General features: G+C 41.8%; 4 protein-coding genes across 4 annotated transcripts in view; 2 read left to right on the top strand and 2 right to left on the bottom strand.

The window, feature by feature from the left end:
• Window positions 1-238: 238 nt before the first annotated feature.
• On the bottom strand, window positions 239-14,458 carry col28a2a (collagen, type XXVIII, alpha 2a). The gene is made up of 35 exons (XM_076747578.1): window positions 14,323-14,458; window positions 13,520-14,094; window positions 12,879-12,899; window positions 12,673-12,732; window positions 11,650-11,703; window positions 11,077-11,121; window positions 10,961-10,987; window positions 10,827-10,871; window positions 10,659-10,703; window positions 10,327-10,380; window positions 9,424-9,492; window positions 9,274-9,342; window positions 9,033-9,101; window positions 7,266-7,334; window positions 6,211-6,279; window positions 6,036-6,104; window positions 5,741-5,809; window positions 5,543-5,614; window positions 5,368-5,436; window positions 5,207-5,278; window positions 4,891-4,959; window positions 4,684-4,752; window positions 4,512-4,580; window positions 4,314-4,382; window positions 4,147-4,215; window positions 3,886-3,954; window positions 3,584-3,652; window positions 3,414-3,494; window positions 2,973-3,008; window positions 2,852-2,888; window positions 1,747-2,304; window positions 1,295-1,611; window positions 982-1,177; window positions 456-647; window positions 239-378 (listed from the first exon to the last, which is right to left on the bottom strand). The coding sequence occupies exons 1-35, from the start codon at window positions 14,456-14,458 to the stop codon at window positions 371-373; spliced, it is 3,666 nt and encodes a 1,221-aa protein (XP_076603693.1). The 3' UTR covers window positions 239-370.
• Window positions 14,459-17,384: 2,926 nt separating this feature from the next.
• Window positions 17,385-20,745, top strand: LOC143330503 (ATP synthase F(1) complex catalytic subunit beta, mitochondrial-like). The gene is made up of 10 exons (XM_076747144.1): window positions 17,385-17,559; window positions 18,103-18,276; window positions 18,379-18,553; window positions 18,873-18,994; window positions 19,088-19,272; window positions 19,436-19,594; window positions 19,696-19,818; window positions 19,905-20,117; window positions 20,211-20,412; window positions 20,502-20,745. Exons 1-10 carry the CDS (start codon window positions 17,454-17,456, stop codon window positions 20,597-20,599), a joined length of 1,557 nt encoding a protein of 518 aa, XP_076603259.1. The 5' UTR covers window positions 17,385-17,453; the 3' UTR covers window positions 20,600-20,745.
• A 90-nt stretch (window positions 20,746-20,835) lies between these two features.
• Window positions 20,836-23,563, bottom strand: LOC143330504 (coiled-coil domain-containing protein 89). The gene is made up of 7 exons (XM_076747146.1): window positions 23,433-23,563; window positions 22,139-22,605; window positions 21,597-21,727; window positions 21,377-21,513; window positions 21,213-21,289; window positions 21,016-21,115; window positions 20,836-20,945 (listed from the first exon to the last, which is right to left on the bottom strand). Exons 1-7 carry the CDS (start codon window positions 23,490-23,492, stop codon window positions 20,859-20,861), a joined length of 1,059 nt encoding a protein of 352 aa, XP_076603261.1. The 5' UTR covers window positions 23,493-23,563; the 3' UTR covers window positions 20,836-20,858.
• Window positions 23,564-24,331: 768 nt separating this feature from the next.
• lrp2a (low density lipoprotein receptor-related protein 2a) overlaps window positions 24,332-27,864 on the top strand; it is a 44,474-nt gene continuing 40,941 nt past the window's right edge. The window contains 2 exon segments of the mRNA XM_076747009.1: window positions 24,332-24,391; window positions 24,393-24,606. Coding sequence (XP_076603124.1) covers window positions 24,332-24,391; window positions 24,393-24,606 — 274 coding nt within the window.

The raw sequence follows: 27,864 nt of genomic DNA, 5'->3' as shown, positions 1-27,864 counted from the left end.
AAATGAATGATCTACAAGTTGGTTTTAAATTCTTACAATTAAAAAGATTTCTGTAGTTCTCATTTTAAATCTAGGACAGCCAAATCCTGGTACCGTACTCTGGTGTATCAAGTACAATACGATTACTTTGAGAAAATAAAGTCAGTTTTGTTCAAGTCAATCTTCATTCAATCATTGATTGGGTTGAGACAAGAACATGTCAGCAGTTTTTTAGGATTTGATTCAATTGGTCGTGACTTTTAGCACTGTTCTGCATGTGAGTGTGAGGACTACAGTGTTAGAAAAGTGCATGAAATTTTCTGAACACAAATAAAATAACAAAATTGCAGATTGTAGAGTAGTAAAGTCCATTTCCTGATGACTTCTCCTTTTATCCTGCTGGGAACAAAACATGTAACATTCAGAGAAGAAAAAGAGAATGTGCGTATTTGCTGTAAAAAATCTACTGATTTTACCTGTTCTGACTAGAACACATGTCTTCTTGCATTCCTCTTCTGTTTCATAGCGGTTGTCATTTCCACCACAGCCTCCGTACCAAAACTGTGCACAGGCATTGGCCTGCTTGTCATAGTACCAGTGGATGCTATAGTTTCGGCAGGTGCCTTGATCCAAGCTGAGGCTACAGCGGGGATCAAGAGGAGGGTTTCCTGAAGAAAAAATGGTTTGTAAGATGGACGTTTTCCAAAGAATATTATGTGCTTAATGACAATGACAGATATTTTGACTTGTCATTATAGGAAAATCACAATGACAAATCGTATTGCAATGGGTTTGTTCTATTCAAGTAAATTCAGTAAACCACGACAGTTAGAGTCAGCATGCACAATACCAGGACCATGAAGCCAAAGCAGCTAAATGCAATGCAGCCATCATTAATTTCATTATTCACACCTGTGCTTTTCCTGTGACATGTCAAAATGTCCTCTGTGAAAAAAGCCTGTTGAGCAGGGGTGCAGTACTCACCTTCAGGCAGGGCTGGACTCAGCACAGATTGCAACTTTTTAGTGCTTAAAGATGAATTGGAGCCTACTGTTGACAAAGATGTTGCGGATGAAGATGTAGAAGAGGATGAAGATCTCACAGATGATGAAGATGCTTTGTTAACTACAGCCACAGCACCACCAGCCCACCCCTGGGCTCTTAGGTCTAAATCTTCACCTTCATCATCCTCCACCACCTAGAGTAAGACGACAACAGAAAAATAGTAACGTATTTGGAGGAATTTTGTACCATCAGCAAAGAGTTACAACAGCATGAAAACTCAATATGAAAACATTGACTTTTCGGAAAGGACCTGAACGGGGAGGGGATCAGCACTGATGGGCAGCGTGAAAGTATCTCCACGTCCTCGGCTGTTGGTGCGTCTCTGATTTTGGATCTCCTCTTGGTAATTGTAACCATTCCCATTGTTCCCATATCCATTGTTTCCATAAATATATCCATTATTGCCATAACCATTATGTCCACTGGCATTCTCTCCATGTCCATTGTTTCCATTAATACCATTCCCATGGCCATTATTGCCATTCCAGTGTCCATTTGTTATGCGATTGTAAATAAGGGCGCCATTTTCATCTTCACAGAACTGGCTGACGAGTTTAGACTCCAGTGCTGAAAAAAGAAATTAAGAAATGAGTTACCTCCAGGCACTTGACAACCTCTCAGCTGAAAGCAAAGCACTATATATTTGAATGATGAAACACTGCTGAAGTCATGGTATTTACAACATTTGACTGTAATTTTCACCTGGTAGAGTGTTGAAGTCATCAATGAGGTACATGTGTTCACTGTCGGGGTCAGAGGCAATGAGGTTGAGCTCTCGCAGGAACTCAGCCTGTGTCGGATCAGAGGAATTGACAATTCCCAGGGCGTACATCTCAATGTTTGCAGCATGAGCTTCCCTCACGGCTATGTCAAGTTTGACAGGCTCTCGTTTGTCAGTCTGACCATCAGTGATGACGATGGCTACTTTTCTGACTCCAGACCGAGCACTGAAGAAAGCCTCCTGAGTGGCCTTTCTGATGGCAGTGCCAGTGTAGGTGCCTTCACCCATGTACGGTATTTTTCTGATTGCCTGCTTAACATCCTGTTTGGTCATGTATCTAGCCAAGTTAAATTCCAAATGGACATCCAGACTGTAGAGGACCAGTCCAATTCTGGTGGCGTTGCGTCCAACTGTGGTTCGCTCCACCAACCTGGTGACAAAGTCCTTGATGATTTCAAAGTTCTCGGGGCCAACGCTCTCTGAGCTGTCGATGACGAACACAAGTTCCATTGGCCTTTCTTTGCACTTGATGCCACATCCTGAAAACAATGAAATGCTGTCAACTGTCCTGCACTATGTTTAACCTGATTATAGTGTTAAAGCTGCACTATTCATTATTTTTATTGTACTGATGGAGCAAATAACTATTTGTAATCTGAAGGGTGTCACTGACAATGAAGAATCAGAGAATTATCACCTGACTCTGCAGCTCCCTTCAGCTCTACAGAGTCTTTTAGCGTCTTTCAGGTCATTGTTTTCATTTTATGGCCCGCAGCTTTACTGTATTGGCTCACTCGCATAGCATCGTTTCCAGACATGTCATACAGTGAAAAGCCCTAAAAACCCACTACACGAACAAACCCAGCACCAAACAGCAGCTAGAGGCTCAAGATATTTTTCTCCAGAGTTTGGAGAAAAAATACTGACCTTAGATTTATCAGGTGGACAAAAACATGAAGTGGCCATACTTACTTTGGCTTTGCATGCACTTATCAGTTCAAGGATATATCTATCTATACATTGCCACGTGCTTTCCCTGTAGACACTAGCTACTACCAATAAACAAGACTTGACTTGTAGTCTTACCACAGATTTCTTTGATGAGCTTGATGATGTCCTCTCTCTGAAAAATACGAGAACCTTTATATTAGTACAAATGAGTATAATTTATATAATATTCAAACATTAGTTGAACTCATGAACTTACTGTGAGGCCTGGTTCTCCTTTTGTTCCTGGCTTCCCCTGGGATTTGAGAAAAGTTGAAAGCAATATCACTGTTTCTGTGCTGTTATTTAAAATAGTTCTACCTCAATCTAATAGGATTGCGAAGTAGATCTAGATTATGAGAGCTACAGTATCTAGTCTAGCGTACATACTTATGAACATTAGATTCCATTTCTGCAAAAAGAGCCCCCTAAATCTTACACACTGGACTTTTAAAGGTCTCTCACATTTTAGTTTTCAACTTATATGATTGATCTCATTTGCCCATGTAGTACAATACCAAGTCAAAAAGATATTGTCAGTTTAGAGCTGTTGAAGGCTTTTGGGCGAGACTTGAAACATATTAATCTCCACAACTACAGCCCAAAGTGCATCTTCAAAAATTGGCAGGAGGAAGTGAAGAGTAAGATCTGTTTTTCTTACCGCTTCACCAGGGACTCCAGAATCCCCCATGTCTCCTTTTGTACCTTTCATTCCCCTCTCACCCTGTGATCCACGATCACCCTGGAACAAGGGAAGAGTGATTCATCTGTCAGAGACCAGTTAATCAGATATCAATAAAATGTTTGAAAAGATATGTGCAAATCCATCACCTTAGCTCCAGAAAATCCGTCTCCTGGAGGCCCTCTAGGCCCAGTCATACCTTGAGATCCTGGCTCACCCTGAAATTAGATTTAGTTTTACGAAATCACACAGTGTTCCCGGCTCTCTGTAGATCATAAATCATGACTGTATTTTGTCCTGCAGCTAGTTTGTCAGGCAGTTCCGTTGTGTAACGTATCACCGCCAATTAAGTACATCATATTGCTTCACTGTTACAGTATGTGAACAAATGTGAATTATTCCTGATTATTAAGAGCTTGAAAAACAGCACCAAAACAGTGGTAACATTCACCTTTGGGCCTTGAATGCCTTCTCCTGGAGGTCCAACTGGACCAGGAGGCCCTGGCCTCCCAACATTACCCTGAAAACAAATGTTTAAAGTAATCAGACCACTGGTTGAGGAAAAAAGAAACATATTAACATATAGTAAATTATCATAGTACAATTTCTAACCTCATACACTGTAAATTGTTTCATTTGTGTGGTTATCTGCTATGATTCAGATTTTATTTTTAGAATTAGATCAAGCTATTTGTTCGATAAGCTTACTTACAGGTGGTCCTTGGAAGCCCTCTCCAGGCGGGCCGGGTAAACCTGGCAATCCTCTAAAGCCAATGTCACCCTGAAACACACATGGAATTATCAAATGCACTGTTAGCGTCCTCATAAATACATACATACATACAGATGCAAAAATCAGACAAACACGTGAACACGAACTTTGGGACCAGGAATTCCTACTCCCTCTGTGCCCGGTTCGCCTGGTAAGCCCGGTAAACCTGGAGGACCCTAAAATAAGTACATAAAATAAGTTTAGACAATGCCACTTTACACAGGAGTTACTGGTTACAGAATTTTACTATATTTTACTACTACTAATTTTATTATGTGCAAAATATTGTACAAATATGTACAAACCACAGGGCCAGGGAGGCCTTCGCCTTTTGGACCAACTGGACCTGGTAAGCCCTGATGACCACGTTCACCCTGGTTTAACAAAATTTAGTGGTGAAGATCAACAATATTATACTGATTGGAACGATATGGTTAACAAATGTTCTAAAAACACTCAATATTCTGAGGTGCTTACCTTTGGACCTGGTATTCCATGGCCTGTTTCCCCAACAGGACCAGAGGGACCAGCAGGGCCTACATCACCCTGGAGATAAGGCACAATGTTGAATAGTGGCAACAATTTTTTTGAATACTCTCTAGCAATTCTTCTGGCTCCATGCTTCACGTCTACTTCGGTGCCAAGAGCTATGTCAAGAGACAGTTTAATGATATGTTTATTTACCTTTGGACCTGATATGGACCGTCCCGGCTGCCCTGGCATGCCCTGCTGGCCCGGTATTCCACGCTCACCCTGAAAGGAGAGAGTTGGCAAGAGACGTAAGACCCAACTCATGCTCGTCTTTATGTTAACAATACTGGTGCTGCCAACAACCTGCAAAGGACTTGTGTTTTGGCTCTATTCAAAGGTTGGGTTAGTGTGGCATGAATCTTCAACAGCAAGATAGTCCTCAGAGAGGAAAGTGGAACGAGGCTGCTTATAAAAATTCATCAAGGAAGTTATCACACCACAATTAAATACTTATTCCATTAATTTTTACCTTTGGTCCAGAGGGTCCTGAGATTCCAGGAGGTCCATGTAATCCACGGATGCCCCTCAGACCCTGGTCACCCTAGGAGGGATTACAGCACACATCATCTGATTCTCATTTGTTGTCGAAAAAACTCTGAACTACACAAGGATATATAACATTGAGAATACCTTCTCTCCTTGAATGCCAATTCCTTGTGCTCCATCAGGACCTCTTAAACCAGGTAAACCAGGCTCCCCCTAAGAGAGGAGAGCAGAGGAAGATGACATGTAAAAACAATCCTGTTCTAACAAAACTGGCCTACGAAGTGGAAATTTCCTGCAGAGTTAGCATAATGTGCATTACCTTCTGCCCTGGAGCTCCATCTTCTCCTGGAAGACCAGGCAGGCCACCTGAACCAGATGCACCAGGCTCTCCCTGTAGCAGTTCGAGTACAGTAGTGTTATTTGACTTTTGATGGATTTAGCACTTTGGCAGTCCCCATATGCTAATGCAGACCATAATGAAATTGACTTGTTTGATGCAGGGCATGCATTGTCTTACCTTTGGACCAGGCTCACCAATGCCCCTCTCTCCTGGAGCTCCCTGCTCTCCTGGTAAACCTTGGTCTCCCTAGCAGGACGAGATCAATCATTTAAAAAAAAAAAAAACACTCTCTTGAGTTGCATGCTCCACAATGAAGTGAGAAGACAGTACTGAAGTGTAAAGCTAGACTGACCTGGAATCAAAGACAGAACCTTGTGTGTGGTGACAATGTTTGTGGTAACCATTGTGTCAGTCTGCCCATACAAGCACTGCATGCAATCTTGCCTTTCAAACAGTAAGTGACTGAACAAACCTTAGATCCAGGTAAACCCTCTCCTGTAAGTCCTCTAGTTCCTGGTGGACCTCTTGGACCCTCTATTCCCTGTGCAATAATTAACATTAGAGGGCTGTCAGTGCAGAGGGTCCCACTACCCTATGTACAGTATGTCAGTGTGACAAAGGGAAAACATAGAAGACATTTTGCCGACCTTCTCTCCCTGTATGCCCACTCCTGTTGGTCCAGGTGGCCCTGTAAGACCTGGAGGCCCCAATTCACCCTGAAGGCAAAACACCATAGTCAGTTTAATATATAAGTATCAGTTATCAGTGACTCACTTGACCATATAGTTGTGCATATGTTACCTCTATAATCAATATTCCTATATTTGAACTTCTACTATTATGACTTGTGCATATGACAAAGAACTTTAATCTAGCCAGAGGATGTTTATAAAAACAAAAGCCCCCAATATATTGCAGATCTCCACCAAGGTTAAATAATCTTCCCAGTTAGACATCATTTTCAGTGTAAACACTGAGTAGATGACAGAAGAGTCGCATAATTATGGCACGGGGAAAAAAATTGTACACAACAACAACAACATGCTTGCAGGACTAACATATTCTCATTTAATACTGTCATTGCCTTCCCATCTGTTCCCCAGTCACCATCACCTGCCTGCGCACACCTGCCCCTCATTACCCCATCAATCACTTAATGTGTATATACATACACACAGACAACCCTAATTCCCCCAGTTGAGATGCTATGTGTGCTGATCCTTTTTGACATGTACTCAATTGAAAACAGTACAAAGACAACATTATGGCTTTGGCTGTATCCCCTGAAGACCCCTCGTGTTTTCCCGTTCCCCATCTTCCCAGTGCTCGGCTGTCTGTTTCCCTCTTTATGTCTTGTATGTGTGTGTGTTGGCGTGAGTGTCATTGTGTACACCTGTCTGCAATCAGCTCATCACTCCTGCCAGTCTGCACACCTGTCTCCTACAATTGTTAATTCTAAGCAGTCAATGCTGATAGACCTCAGACTTCCTCAGGCCATGAGAGCAATTGCTCTCTGTTGGAAAAATATGCCCTTTGTGATCTTATGGTTAAAGGAGATTCCAGTCTGCATTGTTTTAGAGAGATTGAAGGCATCTTGAAGCCTGGATGATATTTGGGTTTCCTTGTGGATTTCATTCGAGCTTTTGTTGTGCAGATATGAGTGTTTGCAGCATATTTGTTAGAAGATACATTTATAACCCACCTTTTCTCCTTTGATTCCTGCACCCTGCTGTCCCCTTGGCCCCCTCGGTCCAGGAAGCCCCCGATCCCCCTGTGAAACAAAATCAGGTGATCTCTGTTGGTTACATCACAGCCACTTGCTATTGGACCACAGCCAAGTCTGCATTGTTCTCAGTGAAGAGAGTATGGAAGAAGAGCATGTTGGCTCCTGTTGTGATTGATAAAAATAAAAAAGATCCTACACACAAGGAATGGAACTGTTTTTTCTTCATGGCATTTCTTGACTACATGCTTCTTTAACTTTTTCCATCATCGGTGAATTATGAGGTGAAGAGGTTGCTGGTGGGAGCAGCCTGAGTAACATGCAAGTGTGATGAAATTCAGACATGCAGACCTGATCATACTGACAGAAGCACTCTAATTCCCTTTTTACAAGAGGTAGAAGTTAGCAGAGGAGTGAAATGTAGAAGAGCTAGGAAGTCTGGCACAAGTCAAACAGAGGTGTAGTAGCTTGAGGACATTTTCCATATTAATTTTCCAAGAGCTCTCTTAAACAAATAAAAGTAAAAGTGTATGTCAATTTCTTTAAAAAGAGTCCTCAACAACCACATAAATGCTCCTCCCATGGTCAGTTTTACCCACAAGTTCTGTCTTGTGGGAGGGTATTGATGCAATTAATTTTACTCGCATTAAACTCACAACACTGTGGTTAGATTTTTTCTGTGCCACTGCAAAGTAGGACATGCTGTCAATAACAACCTCCATGCATGCACCCAGCTATTCCACCTATCTCCTTTTGAATGGAGTATTTCAGTATGGAGTCTATTGTAAAGTATATGCAGTGCGGCATGTTGCAGCATGGGGGGAAAAATACTGTTTTTACAGGTTCAACAACAGAGTGAATAGAAGCGCTAGAGTGAACACCTGAGTTATGAGTCAGTGAGCTGGAACAGAGTGAGGTCTGGTTTTGACAGATGCAGGCCATGAACTGCAGAAAGACCCGGATACATACGTACAAACTGACCTTACAATTCACTCTAAAACATCAGTAAGAAGGTCGCTACAATGTGTGTTTTTGTTAGTGTGTTTTCGGATCTGAGATTTTTATCTATTAGTGAAGCTGGTCAGACATATGACACTTGACTACAGCTTATATTTTTGTAATTGACTCATGCAATGTTTATGCAAATAGGTTTTGAACTCGGTGAAAATGAAAGTATTAAATTGCTTAAAATGGATAATTTGGACTAAGTGGTCATAATTTGTAATAGCTTTTAAACTTGCTACAAACATGTTTAGAAATTGAATTCTGCCTATCAAAGGATGTCTGCAGACCCTAATTTTACATTGCCATCAGGTTGACTTCAGCATGGGAGCAACACAGAAGCAAACACTCAGCAGCATCAACCTTTGATATAACTGAAAGATAAGCAGAGCTCTTTGGTTCGTTTCCAGCAGGGGATCTTTGTTGCGTTTCATCTCCACTGATCTCTACCAATGTGTCGAGTCTACCATGAGATATCAGGAAAATGCCACATCAGTGACCTGGTAGAGTGTTAGAGCAGCAAATTCTGGTTCTTTACTCACTTCTTTAGTTCAATTTTAACAGCTTCTGTAATCAAGATGTTCAGACTTAACATTTTTTTGTAGAATATCTCCTAACCCTAACCCTCTTGGTGGTCGACCCTATAGAAAACATTAACAAAGCATTGCTGTAGGTTCTCATTTTTACCTCGAGGCTGTTATCATTGTTTTGATGTTTTCTCTGATGATAGACTCAAAATAATACCTTTGCTCCAGGAAATCCCTCACCATGGGGTCCCCTCTCTCCTTGAACACCTTGTGGTCCTTGAGGTCCCTATAAACAAAGCCAGATTTTCCAGTATGTCAGCAAAACAGTACTTGCATCAAAGGACATGCATCGGCTTTCTGTGCAGATCACATTTGTCACTGGAAGGAATATGGACATGACAGACACGCAAACATTCAACAATTTGCCACAGCACAGATTCAGTTTCTTCATCACTTACAGTAAGGCCAGGTTCACCCATGCCTGGAGGACCTGGAGGACCTGATCGGCCTGGGAATCCCATGTCACCCTGTAGATTTATATAGAAACTTAATTTAGTTACAGAAACCCAAAGAAATTCACATAGCAAACAAACACAAACACCATTTACTTTTGGCCCAGGTAGTCCAATACCGGTTTCCCCCTGAATTCCTGGAGGGCCAGCTGGGCCACGTTCACCCTGTGATGACAAACATGATAACACTTAACACACAACATCCTTTAAAATTGCTTATTTGTTTTTTCTGTCTCTGTCTGATGTATGTGCACACATAAGATGCTCATTTGAAGCAATGCTGTAAATCTTTGAGGTGTTGTGTGTACTAAATGGGGTAGTGGACAAAATATTTGATCTTTTCCTGCAGGTAAGGACAGATAAGTCCTAAACTTCAAAGTCTGGATTAATTACAATATCTGCTTGGTGTTCAGGGGACTTTTATCTAAAACATAAAGAGAAAACAGCAATGCCTTCCATAAAGAGATATAGTCATTTAGCCTGTTTTAACAGGATGTAACAGTTTGTGCCATTTCATATGAATTTAACTTGAGTGATTAACTTTTTTAGGGACCTAGCACAAATTATGCTGCACAGGGACCACCAAGAGTCATTTTAACCTTTGCGAATGCTTTCTACATGTCCTCACATGGTGAGACACTGAGCATACACTGACTTTCCATGTATGTTATTAACTGCAGGCCTTGTTGGAGAAGCTGTCGATGCTGTAGGCACTTCCTAGTCTGTATTTAGAAACAGGATACAAGCCTTTTGGAGAACCTGCAGTGAGATTTTTTGCTGATGGTTCATCCTTGTTCCGGTAATGATGGGGCAGACTCTGGCTTATTGCCAAATGTTCACACAGGGGTCCATTAAAAGACAAACAGGCCTCTGTGCTGCATGGTAAAGACCGGGGTGGTGAAGGTCTAACCTCTTGTTTAGACTTATCAAAAAGGAAATGTAAAGGTCACAGCAGATGTCCACGATGAAGTAAGCAAAAGTTGTTTAAAAGGGGCTGACCTGCTTTCCCTGAGGGCCCTCTGGTCCAATGTCTCCATGTGGTCCTGGTAACCCCTGGCCAGAGACAACATATAGCCATAAATAAAATATCCACAAACATTGGATATGTGTGTTTGTGTGTCAGTCTGTAAGGTTAAGAGGAACTCTTTGTTATGATGTGTTGATTTCTGCAGCTGTTGTCTATAAGGGGATTTTCCTCGCAGTATCCCTAAGACATACAGCAGTGGATCCAATGTCATACAAGCTTCTAAGCATACCTGGGTACCCCATCTATCAAAGACAAGCTCTAAAAACACATGAATTGCATATTGTACCCCTAAAATATTACTTACCTGCAGACCTCTTAGTCCTCTTCCTCCAACTGAACCCTCAGGACCCTGAAGCACATCACAGAGGGAACAGAGAGACCAGAAGATCAAAAACAGTGTCAGCACTACGCAGGAATAATTAAACTGAAAACACAAAATCTTTATTGTGTAGTGTCAACAGTGCTGTCATACCCTGTCTCCTTTTATTCCTGGAGTCCCACACTCACCCCTCTCACCCTGTGTAGAAATTACAAGCATTGCCTATTGCACAGAATTGATTCAAACAAAATAAAATGTTATCATTGCCGTTAATCTAAATTACATACCTTCTCTCCTTTGTAGCCTGGTTTTCCCTGCAAACAAAATTAATGAGATGTTCTCCATAAACAGCCTACAGAGACAGTAATGAATAATAATACTGATCATCAGTAGAAGCATTTACCTCAGCGCCTTCTCGCCCAGGTAGACCACTTAATCCTGCTTCACCCTGATGACAGAACGAACACTGTCTTAATATATGTATGAACAAACTGAACTGAAAAGTAATGTGTAAAAGCCCTATAAGCCCAAAAGATTTGCTGTAATTCATCAATCATATCCTAACAGCACAGAGTTAAAATGATGACTACATGCCTGGCATGTGTACAGTATGCACATTTAGTTACTCTTTACTCTTGGAAAATTTACAGCGGGTCATGTTTAAATTTATGAGCAAAAATATTTCGTCTTAAAAATAAAATAGAAATATTTAGCTAATGTCATTACCACATACGTACATAAAATTTTATGATCATTGATAATAATTAGCATAAATAAAGTCCACATGAACCACTGTTTATGTTTACAATTTACAATTTTCAGATATCAGATGACCCAGTTCAGGAAGCCAGACAACTTTTTCCAAAACTGAAACGAAGAATTTAGCTGTGGAGCACTCAGGAATTATTATGTAACTCCTGAAAGAGCCCCCTAGCAAAGACATTCATGGTCCATATGTCCATCAAAAAGCACGCACCTTTTGCCCTTTAAGCCCTGGGGCTCCATCATCTCCGGGGCGACCTTTTTTCCCCTGGAAAAAGAGAGATTTGATTTACTTTAATGACATTTTACTCTCTTCTTCATGTGCACTAAAATGTTTTTTTTTTTCTACAGACAGGCATTGTTTAAGGAAGACAGATGGGGAAAGTAACTGGGCTGATGTCTGAATGCATATTATACATGTGCTTATGGATGTGACAGCTGACAGTTGATGCCATTGGTGGGCATGACGTGTCTTGTCCACAGGGCCAGGGGGTCGTTGTCTAGAGCTGCACCTGGACAGCATGTGTCAGTTGCGATCCACCAGAAATTGCTAGTTTGTGACCATTAAACTAATGAGAGCAATTATGAAAGCCTCTTAGTCTGAGTGTAAGAATTCAAAGAATCTCTCTGAGCAGAAAGCACCTGGTTAATAGCCTCACAGCTGCCTGTCAGCAACATGATTATCTGCCGGGTTGCTGGAAAGCCTGAGCTGAGCTGTCTATTATCTAATGAGCAGAGGGGTTGAAGTGGGAGTTTGGATATGAGACTGTGTGAGCAGGTGGGATCATCTTCTTCTTGTGCCCCATACTGCAGTTCCTCTATCCATGCTAACTGACCAAGGCGGTGGGGGTTGTATGTGAGATTTATGGAGGTGGTTTTATAGGGAGCAGAGCTCTAAAATCTGGTGCCTCAGGTTTCCATGGGGGTCATCTTATGTTAAATGAGAAATGCACAATAACTGACTGAGACTGGGCACAAAGAGTTACAACAAACATATTTCTCTGGGAATTTGCAGACCACTGTAACCTGTTGCCATAGGTTTGCCTTAAGAATGTGGGACAGGACCACCTATGCACATACTCTGTGTGTGCAATTACCATTTCTAAAGCATCCTGTTAGATTTCTATGCATGAGATTTCAGGAATGCATCGTTCTGACAAATTGACCTGTGACACTTGAAAGGAAACTGCTCTTTGGCTGCTGGAATATTTGGAGAAGTTTGAGGCTAAATACTTACCGCAGGCCCATTTGGCCCCCTCTCTCCCTTCTCACAAGTGCACCTCTGAGCCAAAGGGCACTTCAAAAGAAAAAAGACATGTTGCTACGCTGTCAAGAATGTCATTTTATAGTCACAGTGGGCACTTTCACCTTCACCTGGTAATTACACATTACTGAATGTGAAAAGATTCTGCATATGTGTTGTCTCATTGCGTCAATACTCACGCCTTCATCAGCCAAGCCAGTCTGCAAAGAAAAGGAAAGTAGATAAATATCTGACAGGATTTGAACTGTAGTAATATTGCAGCACAATAAATGAAAATAAGACTACTTCAAACAAACAGTAGTTCTGCGAAACCAACGGAAAAGTCAGTTAAAACTGGAGAAGCTGATAAAGTCAAATAACATTCCTGAATATGTCAATGTTAAGAACAACTTCTTAAGTCCTTTAGGATCATTGAGAATGATGAGTGAGTGTCAGAGGAGTCACGGTGTCATAGAATGCAAGTCATGTGTTACTGTATAGAGAATATATCTGTTTAAACCCAGCTATAAGGAATGTGAAGTTACATAACAAACAATCTTTTCTGAGAGTGACAAAAACTCACTGGTAGAGAAAATCCTTTTGGATTTGCTTGTGCAGATGTCAAACAGTATTTTTCTAAAGCTGTGTAAAAAGCTTATGATCCAGAGCTGCCATCGACATTCTTTCATTTGTTTCTCAAAAGCATTGTCATCATTCCATCTCTATACAAATACCTGAACAAGCCTGTCCATGTGTCAGCTCTGAAGAGATGCTTATTCAAAGCAAATACATCACTTTTCTTCTCAGTGCTGTCTACTGAAAGGCAAAGTAGTCTACTCACAATCTCAGTGACGATTTTTTCAACGATGTCTTCGTCCTGTAAATTGTGGAGGAAGTGGGAGGCGGGGGGGCTGGCGATCAGACGGAGTTGGGCTACGTTGGCTGGCTCGTTGGCTGCGCGGGTGATGCCCAAAGTAAAGAATTTGATGCCCTGGTTCTTGGCATCAGCAACAGCAGAGAAAAGGTCAGGGTTCCTCGGGTGGGATATCCCGTCTGTGAGCAGCACAGCCACTCTGATGCTGCCAGGGCTGGATTCTTCCAGGTAGAGCTTGGTCATGTTGGTGATGGCGAAGGTCGTATAGGTGCCGTGCCCGATGTAGACAATGGGAGCTATGCGGGTCTTGAAGTTCTCTGTGCCTTTCCAGTCTCTGAAGGTTTGCTCTGTGATAACGTGACTGCTGTACTGCAGCAGAGCCACCCTCAAGCTCAGGCTGCGGCCAGTCTGCAGCCGTACCCCTTGGAGTCTGTCCACCACATTCATAGCAAACTGCTTTTCCTGCTCATGATTGTCCTTGGCACTCTCCGAGCTGTCCAACAGGAAGGAGAGCTCCAAGCTGCAGTCCTCTTCTAGGATGGCTGTGCACACACACAACAGGATGAGGGACTCTCTACTATTTCTTGTTTTACAAGTGTTATTATTTGACTTAATGTCAATTTTTACAAATGTATGTCTTCACACAGAGCAAAAAAAACCAAAACAAAACTGTAGCTCAGCACAATCAGAGTAAGACATGAAAAAATTCAAGCTAACAGTTTTTGGTGCTGTCATATTTTGATTATTGTACTTTTAATTCATTTTCTTACCTTGTCCATCATGAATGTTTGCAGCCAGAGGTTTTGCCTTGGATTTCTTGTTAGTCTTCCTCTCTTCATAAAAGTCTTGGGCCCAGACACTGGTCAGTGCTGTGACCAGCAGCACTGATGTAAAGGAGGGGAGCATCCTTGTCCCAACTACAGAGAAAAACTAGCAACCAACAATTCAAAATCAATCAGTGTTACTGTCCGCAAAAGTAGTTTCTGCATTAAGACAGTTTGTTAAATTCCAGGACATTTCAGAACAAAGTTTGATGTTAAAAGCCAGACTAAACTGCTGAATATTATTCTGTTTTGAAGTGGAGTATGTCCTTAAATTGTCCTCACATCAACTCACAGTCCAACTTCCTTTGGAAATGCTCCAGTTCTTAGTATTTCACTGTTCTGTTTTGATTGCAGCCCAAAATGCAGACTTGAAACAGGTAGCAGGAACAGCAGAGGACCCGCGTGCACGGTGAGGTCCAGTTAGCTCACTGATTGTGCAGCAGCAGCAGTGTCAGTCATTCTGTGGAGCAGAGAGTGAGAGACCCTGAGACAGTCACTCCTCTTTTATAAGGAGGCACCAACGAGGCCAAGTCCCATGGAGCTTTGCCAAGACTCCCACTCTGCCCTCAGGGCAGGGGAAGGCTGTCAGGATATGTTTCCAACAATGAAGCCATGTTGTGTGTGTTTGCTGAAATTTGTATTTTAATCACTACAAGTACCATAAACTGTAGGTGTGTATGTTTACTAGGGGGTAACTCATTCTTAAATACCACATAATTATAGCAATTGTGTACTGTTATTGTATGTTAGTCTTGTCTTTATAGAAAAGTTACAGAACCTAAATTTTTGATCTAAAAATTTGGCGTAGAGTCCAGCGTATCTCCTTTGCAAAACAAATCTGTTAACTGAGTGAGTAAAGCTTGCAGAAAATGCAGATACAAACTACAACAAGGTTACATCTAAATAAGATAGCACTTCGACAAAATTGCAACAATAAAATAGGGTTAAAAGCATTTTTAAAAGGTGATGTGACAAGCGGTATTGATGCCAGTATAAATTCCACAGGTAGGACTTAATAAGTGATAAGTTTAGAGTCCTAATGGCAAAGGCCTGGTCACCTTTGGTCTGTGCCCTGGACTCTGGAATGACCATAACAGCCTTGCCTGAGGATAAACAGTTAAAATGTCAGAAATATTCTCAATCAATTAGAAAAGAAAGCAAGCAGTCATGTAAAGAAGCTAGAAAAGGGGAAGAGGGGTCCTATTCTGTTTTAGTGAAGAAACAGTGGATGAGCACAGTATTCTCAACAGAAACCTCAGCTGGACCAGTCTGGGCTAACTTTACGACAGTTAGCAAAACGATAAAAACGCTACAATATCTCTGGAATACCACCCAGAGAGTTGAATGAGCAATGCACATAAAGTTCCCTTTTTAAATTAGAAATAAGTCTAAAGAGAGCAGTTAGTATGAGGGCCACAGTAACCTCTAACAATGCCTAAGAATACCTTCTGGTGTCTAGTGTGATTTGTCTCTTTTAATAATGCCTTTATGAAAAAGGGAGTTGTAACCAGTAGGCGAGTGACATGTAATATATCATTCACGAGATAAACAAGTGCAAGCTGTAGGTGGCGACTCAGCCTTCAAGACCCTGAAAGATGGCCATCTGACCATTGACTGTAGGAGGTGACCTTACTCCTCCTGGTGTGGTTTAAAGATGGGGCTGGTCCTGTACAGACTGGCTGAGGATTTGTGGTGGGGTTTTTTTTTGCCCGCTGTGTTGGAGGTTAGGAGGCTTTGTATTGCAAAGCCCCAGGCAAGAAGCAATCAGAGGAGACTTTCTGACACAAAGGAATGTTGCATTGAATAACGGCTTGGCAAAATCTACCCCGTCACTTTACCCTACGATGAATGACAGCCGGTCATAGTGTTCCTATATGCTGCTGCAACATTTGTGGGTTGTGAAAATGATGAAGTCAGGCAGGCTGTCTTTCATGCGTGTCCATCAGAGACTGAATACTTCTGTTTAGATTCCCCATTATGTTTGTGACTACTAGTGATTACAGAAGATTAGAACTATTGCATCAAACATTTTAGACCTGTGATAAAACACCACTGTGCTGAAGAGACAATAACTGTGACTGTGGTATTACAGGCCAAATGAGGTGGGGAAATAACTCACATACAGACCAACTAAATCAGAATGATATGCAGTACAATTATACTAAATGAATGACAAAGTGTAATTTTGCTGTACTTTCTTCTTTTCCCCATGTGAGTTATTAATTGTGGTGTTTTTCAATTGTTAGGTTCAGCTGCAAGACACAAGGATTACAGAAATTTAGGTTAAAGAAACAGTAATGGGAAATATTAAATAGTGACTGCTGTAGAGAATGAAGTGTTTTAAAAAATGTTACAACAAACAAACAAACACAAAAAAAACAAAATGAAAGGGTTTCTTTAATTTCATCCACCACTGTGAATAGGCCAAATCTTAAAGAAATGTGAAATACACACTATGCAGACACATAGAAATGTTCTCTTCTTGCTGAATGACAACATGAAAGATAACCTACTTTTTACTTTTTGGGTATACTTTACACTTTTTGAATCCAGCTATGTGCAGTTTTTCAACATTACAATACAATTCATATGAAATCTGTTCATAAAACTATGGGGAAAATATGCCATGTAGCAGTTGTGTGACAATAGTGCAAATACTCCAACAGGATGGATTATAAAACACAAGAAGTACTCTGTGCTCTGGTCCTCTCTAACAGAAGGGGAGAGTACAGGTGTATGTACAGTGTATGGCCTGCAACAGCAGCCCCCTAAACTGCCCTTTTTTTTTGATTGATATTATGGTGGTTTTACTTACCGCATTAATAACAATGTAAATGTACAGTATCATGAAATACATGAACACCAATGCAGTTTCATCATGCAGCATGAGGGTGGCAGCAAAAGCTGAACCAGAAATCAGACGAACTCCGCTGGACGGGTGCCCTGGGTGTGTTGGGTGGTGCTGCCCCCCTTCGGTCACAGAGGGGACAGTCCACGCATGCTCAGACAGGCTCTTGGGTTGTGCCGTGCAGGATCGTCCATAGCTGTGTGTGCCTTCACCTTCAGCCATCTTCACCATGTTGGGTGCAGTGGGACGGTGCTGCAGCGGGGCTCTGCAGGCTTTTAAGCCTGGGATCAGCTCTCTGAAGACGGTCAGCGGGAGACATGCGGCTCTTTCTTCGAGTGAGTGGATCCACTTGTCAAACACTAGCTGGCTTGTCTGCATTATTTGTCCTTTGGCTGTTTTTTAACGCTAATGTAGCATGCTAAGAGGGTCAGGCCTCCAGTTTACCATGAAATGTCTTCATTCATCTACGATCATGAGAGTTTTTAATTAAATTTAAGTACCTAAAATAAGAGATAAGCAGTTATTTAGTCATATTGTAACTTGATTCAGGTGGTATAGCTCCACTCATGTCTTGGTTCACTGTCTCCAATCAATGACCTTTACAACCAACTCAGTGCAAGTCGTTATTTTACACTTAACCTCTCAGACTAAGGTTCAGTGGCATCAAAATATAGGAAACTGTTATCTTTAACCACCAAAATGTGGAAATGTATTCTACTTTTTGGTTAATTATAGACATATCACATGCGAACGCTAGTCCTTGTTTATTCTGTTAGATGTTTTGATGTCTCAAATTTAGTTGCTGCTGTCATATGTAAAGTCACTCCTTATATAATGTCATTCATGTCAATGTCCTTTTCCTGTCATTGTCCTTGCAGGCAGGGGTTACGCTGCCCCAGCTGCTCAGGCAGCCCTGGCCAATGGCCGCATCGTAGCTGTGATTGGTGCTGTGGTGGATGTCCAGTTCGATGAAGGCCTCCCTCCTATTCTCAATGCACTGGAGGTGGCTGGCCGTGAGAGCAGGCTGGTGCTCGAGGTGGCACAGCATCTGGGTGAGTGTGCCGAATCGATGCGGGCTGAGACATCGCTTGCCACGTCAGTGTTTGGATGTTGGCTATGAACTTCAAACTGGGTCTCTTTGTGTGTTTCTTCAGGTGAGAACACAGTCAGGACGATTGCCATGGATGGCACAGAGGGCCTGGTCCGTGGTCAGAAGGTCCTGGACACCGGAGCACCCATCAGGATCCCCGTGGGCCCTGAGACCTTGGGCAGGATCATGAATGTCATTGGAGAACCCATTGATGAGAGGGGTCCAATTACCACCAAACAGTAAGTGTTGATCATGGTGTTGGAGTTAGTCTATATTTTCATTGTTGTCAGCAAATTGATGAAAAGACCAAAATCAGCAGTGAGTTAAGTTCCTCTCAGTAGCTGCAAGCCTGTTTCTTCCTACTAAGGACATGAATCTACAAAAATGTGAATGTAGCTTCCCTTTATAGGAGTTTTTAGCAGTAAAGAATGCATTTGTTGGAATCAGTGTATTTAAGATAAGATTCATTTAGATGGTCTGGGTCTTTTCATAGGATTTGTTGACAATTCATTCTCATTCTTTGAACCTCATGATTCAAAATAACACATTATCTTGCAGAACTGCTCCTATTCACGCTGAAGCCCCCGAGTTCACAGACATGAGTGTGGAGCAGGAGATCCTGGTCACTGGCATCAAAGTGGTAGACCTGCTGGCTCCCTACGCAAAGGGTGGAAAGATCGGTTAGTGGATTATTTGACACCACAGATTTTTTTCCCCCTCACCATTTTATACTGGCATAATGAGCGATTATTGTGCACGTTGAATCCCTTCAGGTCTGTTTGGTGGCGCTGGTGTCGGGAAGACTGTGCTGATCATGGAGCTGATCAACAACGTGGCCAAGGCTCACGGTGGTTACTCTGTGTTTGCTGGAGTGGGAGAGCGAACCCGTGAGGGAAATGACTTGTACCATGAAATGATTGAGTCTGGTGTCATTAACCTGAAGGACACCACCTCAAAGGTGAGTTACATTTATTTGTAATAACACCATTTAGCTTGACACCTGACTTGGACACCTCAGCACAGCATGTAACATGTCGCTGATCAGTTGATGGATTCATCGCGATCTGCTGAGTGTGAACTCATTGTAAACTCCATGGTGATTCTTATATTCATGTTCCCAGGTAGCGCTGGTGTACGGCCAAATGAACGAGCCTCCAGGTGCCCGTGCCAGAGTTGCTCTTACCGGTCTGACTGTTGCTGAATACTTCCGCGATCAGGAGGGACAGGATGTACTTCTCTTTATTGACAACATCTTTAGGTTCACCCAGGCTGGATCAGAGGTACACAGTGCCAAACAGATTTTCCATCATTGGCGGATGCTATCAACAATATATCACTTTATGTATATGTTGTCTTGAATATTTGTGTCATTGTTGTTCAGGTGTCTGCCCTGCTGGGTCGTATCCCCTCTGCTGTGGGTTACCAGCCTACCTTGGCCACTGATATGGGAACAATGCAGGAGAGAATTACCACCACCAAGAAGGGGTCCATCACCTCAGTTCAAGTGAGATGACACAACATGCAAATCACATGTCAGCACTCTCTCTTTTTTCCTGCTTATTCATATGACAATGCTTCATTTTGTTTCAGGCCATCTACGTGCCTGCTGATGACTTAACTGACCCTGCTCCTGCCACAACTTTTGCTCACTTGGATGCAACAACTGTGTTGTCCCGTGCTATTGCTGAGCTTGGCATCTACCCTGCTGTGGACCCTCTGGATTCCACCTCCCGTATCATGGACCCCAACATTGTTGGGTCTGAACACTACGATGTTGCTCGTGGTGTGCAGAAGATTCTTCAGGCAAGCCGCGTATTGGATGCTAACAAATTTTTAAAGGCTGTCAAAAATATCTGCAATCCAATAACTAAAATAAAACTGTGTCTGTCTTTTTAGGACTACAAATCATTGCAGGACATCATTGCTATCCTGGGTATGGATGAATTGTCTGAGGAAGATAAGCTGACTGTAGCTCGCGCTCGTAAGATCCAGCGTTTCTTGTCGCAGCCCTTCCAGGTAGCAGAAGTCTTCACTGGCCACTTGGGAAAGCTGGTGCCTCTTAAGGAAACAATCAAAGGCTTCCAGAGCATTCTTGCAGGTAGAGTGCTGCGCCAAGGTTTAAACATTTCTAAATGGGATAACGGAATGGACATTTGGTGTTAACTGTAAGTCTTTTCTCTCTTTAAGGTGAATATGACCCCCTGCCAGAGCAAGCTTTCTACATGGTGGGTCCCATTGAAGAAGTAGTCCAAAAGGCTGAGAAACTGGCAGAGGAGCATTCTTAAGTGATTTGATTGTGAGCTGTGTGAGATAAACATTTGTACAGTATAATTTCTATATGAGGAACTTCTAACATGTCATGCTAAGTATGTTGTGTTGTGGTTCAATTTCTCTGGAAAGGTGAAGATGAAATAAAAAATTGTGATATATACATTTTGTCACGGCTTGTTGTTATTGTTAGCACTGTCAGTGAGCAAAGATTCTTGGTGAAAATTACATCTTAATGAAAACTTTGGCATGAAAACACTTACACAATACTTAGGTTTAGCCCATCATGTGGCGAAGTTTCTCATTTAGCTCTTTTTCTTTTGTCAAGAGGTTGGCGCTGTGTTCCTTGAAGGCTTCAAAATCCTGTAAAATAATGACAAGAAAATGTGTTGAGTATCACAGCATATGTGGGCCATTATCAATTACAACACACCTTTTTGAACGTTCGATGTTTTGTTGTGGCTTCGTCAAGAGCAGACTGGAGAGACTTCACTTTTACATCTGCATTAACAGCTTCTGCTTCCCGTTCAAACCTGAGACAGGGTCAGGGACAAATATATATACAGGGGTAAGACTTGTTATGCTACTAAGAATTTTCTTAAAGCTGTAGTGTGTTGGTGCACAATTTACCTGTCCTGTGCTTCGACCCTTGCTTTTTTCTCTTCTTTACACTTTATTTCCAGCTGTTGGATTTCTTTCTGTTTCTCCTGTATTTAAGACCAGTTTGTGTGCACATGAATTGACTGGTTCACCTGTGCAGAGCTGTGATTTTAGTGAAGAGAGCAAATACTCACCTGTATTACTTTCCCTCTTTCCACAGACAGAGACAATAATTTGTCCTTCTCTTTGGTGAGGCTTGTTATGCCTCCTCTCATGTTGATTTCCCTCAAAGCATGCTCTTCTTCAGCCTTTTGTAGCTTCAGCTTAAGGTCTGTTTGTGGAAAGACGGCCACAAGTTTACAAGTGTTTGTATTTTCTAGCGCATCAGAGAATGATAAAACGTTGTCTACTCACCTTTGAACATCTTTTCAGCATCTCTTTGCTGTTTCTGAGCCTTAAGTATTTGATCAAGTAGCGATGCCTCTCTGGCTTGATGCTGAGTTGCTTGTTCCATGAGTTTTGACTGGCATCCAGCTATTTTCTCCCTTAAACACAGATATGAAATAAAACAACAAAATCATCAGTTTTAATGTAAAATGTAAATTATTAAAAAGCTAGGACTGACACTAATGATTATTTCATCATTGATTAATCACTTTTTTATGAAGGGACTAATCCTTCCATCCATAAAAGATTAAAATTTGCAAGTCCCCAAAGTTTCTGAATTACTTGTTTTGTGTGACCAACAGTCCAAAACTCAAAGCTATTAGAATAACAATGTGAAATACAGCAAATCGTCACATTGTCAAAGCTGGATTCAGTGAATGTTTGCCATTTTTACTAGGTACATTACTTATAAAATGAGATTATCAAAACAGCTGTTGATTAATTTACTGTCAACAGATCAATATGTTGATCTTACAGCACTATTAAAAACTGATATTGATTCTTCTTACCGATACTCATTTTCCTTATTTGTGTATTTCTCTGTCAGCTGTTTGATTTCTTGCATCAGTTTTTCAACCAACACTTCTTTATCTTGTAATTTTTGGGAGAAAAGTGCTTCATTTTCTGACTGCAGCTCTTTGTTTTCCAGCTTTAACTGAGCGTTCTGACTTTTGTACTCATCCATAAAAGCAATAATTGATTGGTTGTTGGCAGCTAAATCCATAAATCTCCTCTCTAATAGCTCTGCTTTCTTTCTTTCGCCGTCCAGTTCTCTCTGGCAGTCTGTTGCTCGGCTCTCCACCTCTGTATTGATTTTTTGCACGGCTTGACATCGAAGAAGCAACTCATCTGCTCTCTGTTTCAGTATGCAGATCAGACTTGACTGTTCATCTATCCTTGACCGCAGCATCTCTGTTGTGTCCTCCACGGAAAGGCTTCGAAGTTTCTCCAGTGACTTCTGAATACTGTCCATATGCTGGGAACAAGGGAAAATTCCCTGTGTTAAAACATGATGGATAGATGTATTTGGCTGCTTCTTTGTAACATCATGCTGTGTTTGGACTAGGGCCTGACTGGCACTGGGTGTTTGAGGTGAAATCAGTATTTAAGAGTTATGGAAGTGATATTTTAGTGGGAGAAATTATGATCAAGGTATGAACAGAAGGAGACATTTAACACTTGAAAAATAAACTTGAAGTGTTTTCTGGTGGTTCCTAGAAATGAAGCTGGTGTCGTTAATTTAGTATTTACCCCAGTCACCCCAGAAACGTTAGCCCTGGAGTCAATTTAGCTACTTAATTATTTCAACGTCTGAACATAAACACTGTAACCTTAGACATACGTGAACAAACATAGAAATGAAAACATCTATAAATCCACACCAGAGCTAACATAATAATAGACAGCATGTGGGCAAAATCTTTAAAATATAAATGAGTTTGACTGAGGGCTTCCTGTGCGCGTGACAGTTAACGGCGGTTAAATTAAAAATAACGTTCGTTCCGTTTCACCGATAACTAGCTCGCACTTATTCAGCTGCCTTTTTCAGCAAGTTTCGGGTTTATTTAAAGACTTTAAAAAGATTTAAACGATTTTAGAGAATCGTTTAATATCACTCCTGTGTAATATGAGACAATGAGAGAGTTGCGCAAGTAAATTAAGATGACTTGACATTTAATTTGAAGAGTATAACCAGGAGACGGCTAACTACCAGGTAAGCAAGCTAAACTAGCTACTTGCAAGTTTGAGAGTAACAGATTCTCAATGATGGCATCCATAATTTGAAATTTGAATGTAACATACCTCCGTCGCGTTGCCCTCCAGCTTCAGGAAGTTTTCTACATTTCTCTGAGGAGTTGCCATGATGAGCCAAATAACGAAAGGGTAATAGCTAGCTAAAGCGCTTCTTCTTGGGTTCACATAGACTTTTTTTTTTTTTTCTCGAGGCTCGGTTCCACTTTTCGCAGTGAGCCTCTGGAAGTTTTAGTTGCGTGGTCGCCTATGGCAACCATCTTTGAGCCGTCCTCTGATTTAGAGGCAGTGATCTGCTGGTTCGCCCGCTCCGCCGCATGATGGCGCTGTTGGGTTTCTGGTCAGCCGCTGGCGCTGTGAAGGTATGGACCGTCTCAAAAATCACGGGGAAAGAAGCAGTTTTTTTTTTTTTTTCTGATGTTGCTTAAATCTTGGTGCTTTTATAGTCTAATGACTTTATTTGTTACTGTTCGTGTGGAAATCTGTCAGTCTCATTGATGTAATTGTTTTGGCCATAAATCACTTGTTTAATCAATAGGGAGATAGGAATAGTCCCACGAGACTATAAGTGTTCCCATTGTGCTCGATAATTGATTTATTACAACTTAAGGCATTTCCACCTATTTTTAGCATTAATGTCTCAAACTTTATATGCAAAACTATCTTTCTGTGTCTTGCAATTCTATTGTCGTAGCTATGTCAAGCTTGGAGTGGGGAAGTGTCTGCAAAACATGCAACAAGGGTCGTTGGTCGGGCTCGAACCACAGTCGTCTGGGCCTTAAGAACAATCTAATTTAAAGCTTTTCGTACTTTTATTACTTCCATCATTATTTTCCTCACAAGTGCCTGCTGGCACCCCCGCCCTGTTTCCCAAGTGCGGGGCAAATAAACAGTGATGATAGCCCGCTGTGAGTGAGAAATCACTGGCACTCAGGACAAGTCGGACCTGCATGGTATTATGCAGATTCCAGGGCCCGAGGGATTTATCCAGAGGGCCGAGGCTGGCTTGGGGGGAGCGGCTGTCCTGGCCTTTGTGCACGCCCCTTTTCATCAACTAGCGGGCCAAGAAAGACAGACAGAAGAAAGCAACAGCATCCCAGCCCCAGTCCCTACAGCTCCTCTATCAGCACAGCGGAGCTGGACGGACCAGCCAGAATGTGGAGAGCACTGCTACTTCAGCTCTTTCTCGTCTTCATATGCTGTGTGAGATGGTGCCACTCTGAAGGTAAGAAGTGCCATTTTTTTCTCCTCCTGTACTCTATTTTTTTTTTTCAACACAAGCTGTCAGTTGAATGATTCATTGAGGACCTGCAGAGTTGTGCTGCAAGTGATTCACCAAGTGCACTTGTTGCTAATCAAAACAAAACTGCGCAGGGGAGCTGAAGTTGAATTACTGCTGAATTTAGATGCTTCTGTGTTTTTCTTTAGCGCAGACAAATCTATAATCCATCCATTGGGTAACAGTTCAGGTTTTGATGAGGACAAATCAGCTAAACACATGGAAATATCCTTGATGATTCAAAAAGCCACCTCCTGTAGGTTTGATGTGGCTTCTAGGTAAAGTGATTTGGCTCTGGAGTTGAATGTTGTACCACGTAGCATTACTTTAACGGTTGAGCACAAAGCCTTCCTCAGACAGATTGGAAGTTCTCTTGAGGAACTTTTGCCTGAGCTTTACTGTTGCTAGGTAACAGAAAAGAGCATGTGACTTACAGACAATCTGTGAGGACTGAGAGCCGCTGGTACAAATCTCATTCAGTGGAGCAGATTTTACACCGCAAACCACCCACTCAATCCTGATCCCAGCTCTGGGAAGAACTAAGTTTTCTAATGTAAGACCCGGGCAGACAAAATGCTCAGATACTGCTCTTTATACGTGACAGTCTTGTGTTTGTCTCCTGTGTTTGTAGCCCAGCTAGATCCTACTTCTCAAATTGTAATCTGCTTTCTTTTTGCTCAACCCTTAGTATGTAAGCTCCTTAGTGTGAATCAAGCAACTAATTACACTGCAGCTGCTGCAGAATGGAACCATTTCTACCTCAGGGGCAGTTTGGAGTTAAGAAAAAACTGTGCTAAGAGTATGGTCATGGCTACAGCTTTCTTATTTATTATTATGAAACATCCTGGACCGATTTCCTCACTGGATAACAGACACACAGTAACAGAAAAGGTGGATTGTCCATGCCAAAAAGACGATATAACAGTGCTGACACTGAGGCTGAAGCATTTAGAAAATTCACTTGGCATTTCCTTTGAATTGCAGTAGTCTCAGGACTTGTGGCTGAGATTTGCTGATCACAACTGAGGTGTACAAAATGATGACTTGACTAAAACCACAGACTGTGAATAGACTGTCAGCATGGTCATGTTGATCATTGGCTTGGATTTGTTGTGATTACCAGGCAGTGATGTAGACTGCTTAAATTAAATTCAGTCATTTACCTTTAACCTGAATCTTCAATAACTATTTCATTTTATATCAAGTAACAAGTGCTCCCCGAATGCTGTCTGTTGTTGTGTGAATGAGACTGAAAGATGTGTCACTTAATCATGTTCTCGGAAAGATAAGCCATGCTTTATTTATGCAATTTTACTATGAGGGGACATGGTACTTTCTCTAATCTCTACCTGATCCTCCACAAAAATCCCTTAGTTAGACAATTGTGTCTTCTTTGACCTTCTGTAACACATTATCCAGCCCTCGGGCTTGATACTGCTGCAGAGTGCTTACACTGACATTAATAGCTAATGTGACAGTCTGAGGGGATTTCATGGTGCTGGTTTGTTAACTATCCTCTGCCATTTTTGCTGTTCCAGGCATGTTTTGGCAATAAATTGAGTTGTTTTCCCCATTAATCATTGCCGATGAGAGCTCAATAACCTCTTAAGTGCACAATAAGAACTGAAATGGTGTTACAAATAAGTATTTATTATTATGAACAGACATGTCTGGTAGCATTTTGTTCAGGTGTGGGGTTAAACTCTCTTTATTTGATCAAAGCTATCTTTAGTGTGAGTCTGTAATGGCATTGTTAAAATGTCTTCTGTTATGCTCAAACTTTTCAAGACACACAAACATGGCCAGCACGTGCACGTTAAACCCCACGCATCAGCCTCACGTCGGCTTTTTTCCGGTGTAGGAGCCTAAATCCTTGTGCAACAGTAGCACTGCGTTAGAAACAGGAACACAGTTGGCACAAATGGAGAGGAAATCCTTTCTTTTCCTGCAGCTCCCTCAGTCTAGGTTACAGACGCTAAGGATGGAGTTTAGCTTCCAATAAACTGAGCTGAGGCTCACTGTACAGAGGAAGAATAAGTTGTCCAGTTGCTCATTGCGTTGTGACAACTTAATTTATGGCTCTTTTCACTCATGTGATTGTTAAGGCACGTACCAAAAATCATGTTGAGTATTCCTCAATTCTAACCAGACCAAGGCTTTATTGCTCACTCCATTTGTTCCTCCCTTTTGCTCCCATGTCACTGCCAAAGCCCCTTGGTTTTTCACTGTTTTGTGTGTAGCAGTAAGAGCCAAAGTCACTTGTTTGGCAATTGACTGCATTCTGCTGCATTGATTTCCATATGAAATAGGCAGCAGCACTTCGCTCTGACAGCATGGACGGGTCCAGCGTTTCATGCTGCCAGCAGCCGTTTTCTCCACTATTCTCCGCACACATTAAGTGAGTGCAGAGGGCAGGGCCAAAACAAGATGGTATTGGTGAAAGCTTGAAGACATCTTTCAGTCACCCCATGTGACAGGAGGGAGGTGTTTCAGCGGTGGTGGACAGGTGTTTTCTTGATGGGTGGTCATGAGAGGAAAGCTTCGTTTCCACTTTTACTTTAGTTTATCACAGGAAGTAAGCTTTGCTGTACTCTACTTTCTGCTGTCCATCTCCAAAGTGGCTTTTTTAGGGTGACACCTTCAGTTATGAGTTTGCATCCCTGCTGGCACCTCTTTTGTGCCATTGTAGTTTCACAGTGGGGTTTAAGGCATTTGGGGAGCTTCATTCTAATGAATATTCCACTACTGCTCTTCTTTGTTGGATAATAGTAGGGCGCCCTTATCTTCCTGCATGGATGGTGCGGTGCTCTCTCCTGCTGTGGGTTTAAGTTGCTAATTAGAAAAGACAAGGCTAGAAAGAAGGGACAGGAACATTAAACTACATAAAAACACTCAACCAAAAAATGAATACAAAAACATGGATCATCAGACTCAGATTCAACATTCTTAAAAGCAGATTTTTACCTTTTCTAGTATTGACTGACATGGATGAAGACATAGAAATCTGTGGATTAAGGAAGAGTTACAAAGAAGACGTTCTTTTCCGAATGTAAGAAGAACCCTCACACAAGATAGTGCCGCTGAAAGGTTCAGCTTCAGTGTATCTGTCACCTTTCCCAGAAGTAATAGGGTCAGGAAACACAGGCTGCATTTGAAAGTCTCCAGCAGCTTGGTTTCTCCTTGGCATATGTGGTTTTAAATTGT

Source organism: Chaetodon auriga, chromosome 13, assembly GCF_051107435.1.
Source record: "Chaetodon auriga isolate fChaAug3 chromosome 13, fChaAug3.hap1, whole genome shotgun sequence".
Classification (NCBI taxonomy): domain Eukaryota; kingdom Metazoa; phylum Chordata; class Actinopteri; order Chaetodontiformes; family Chaetodontidae; genus Chaetodon; species Chaetodon auriga.
Note: the sequence above shows the minus strand (reverse complement) of the source record. Positions and strands in the feature narration are given on the sequence as shown.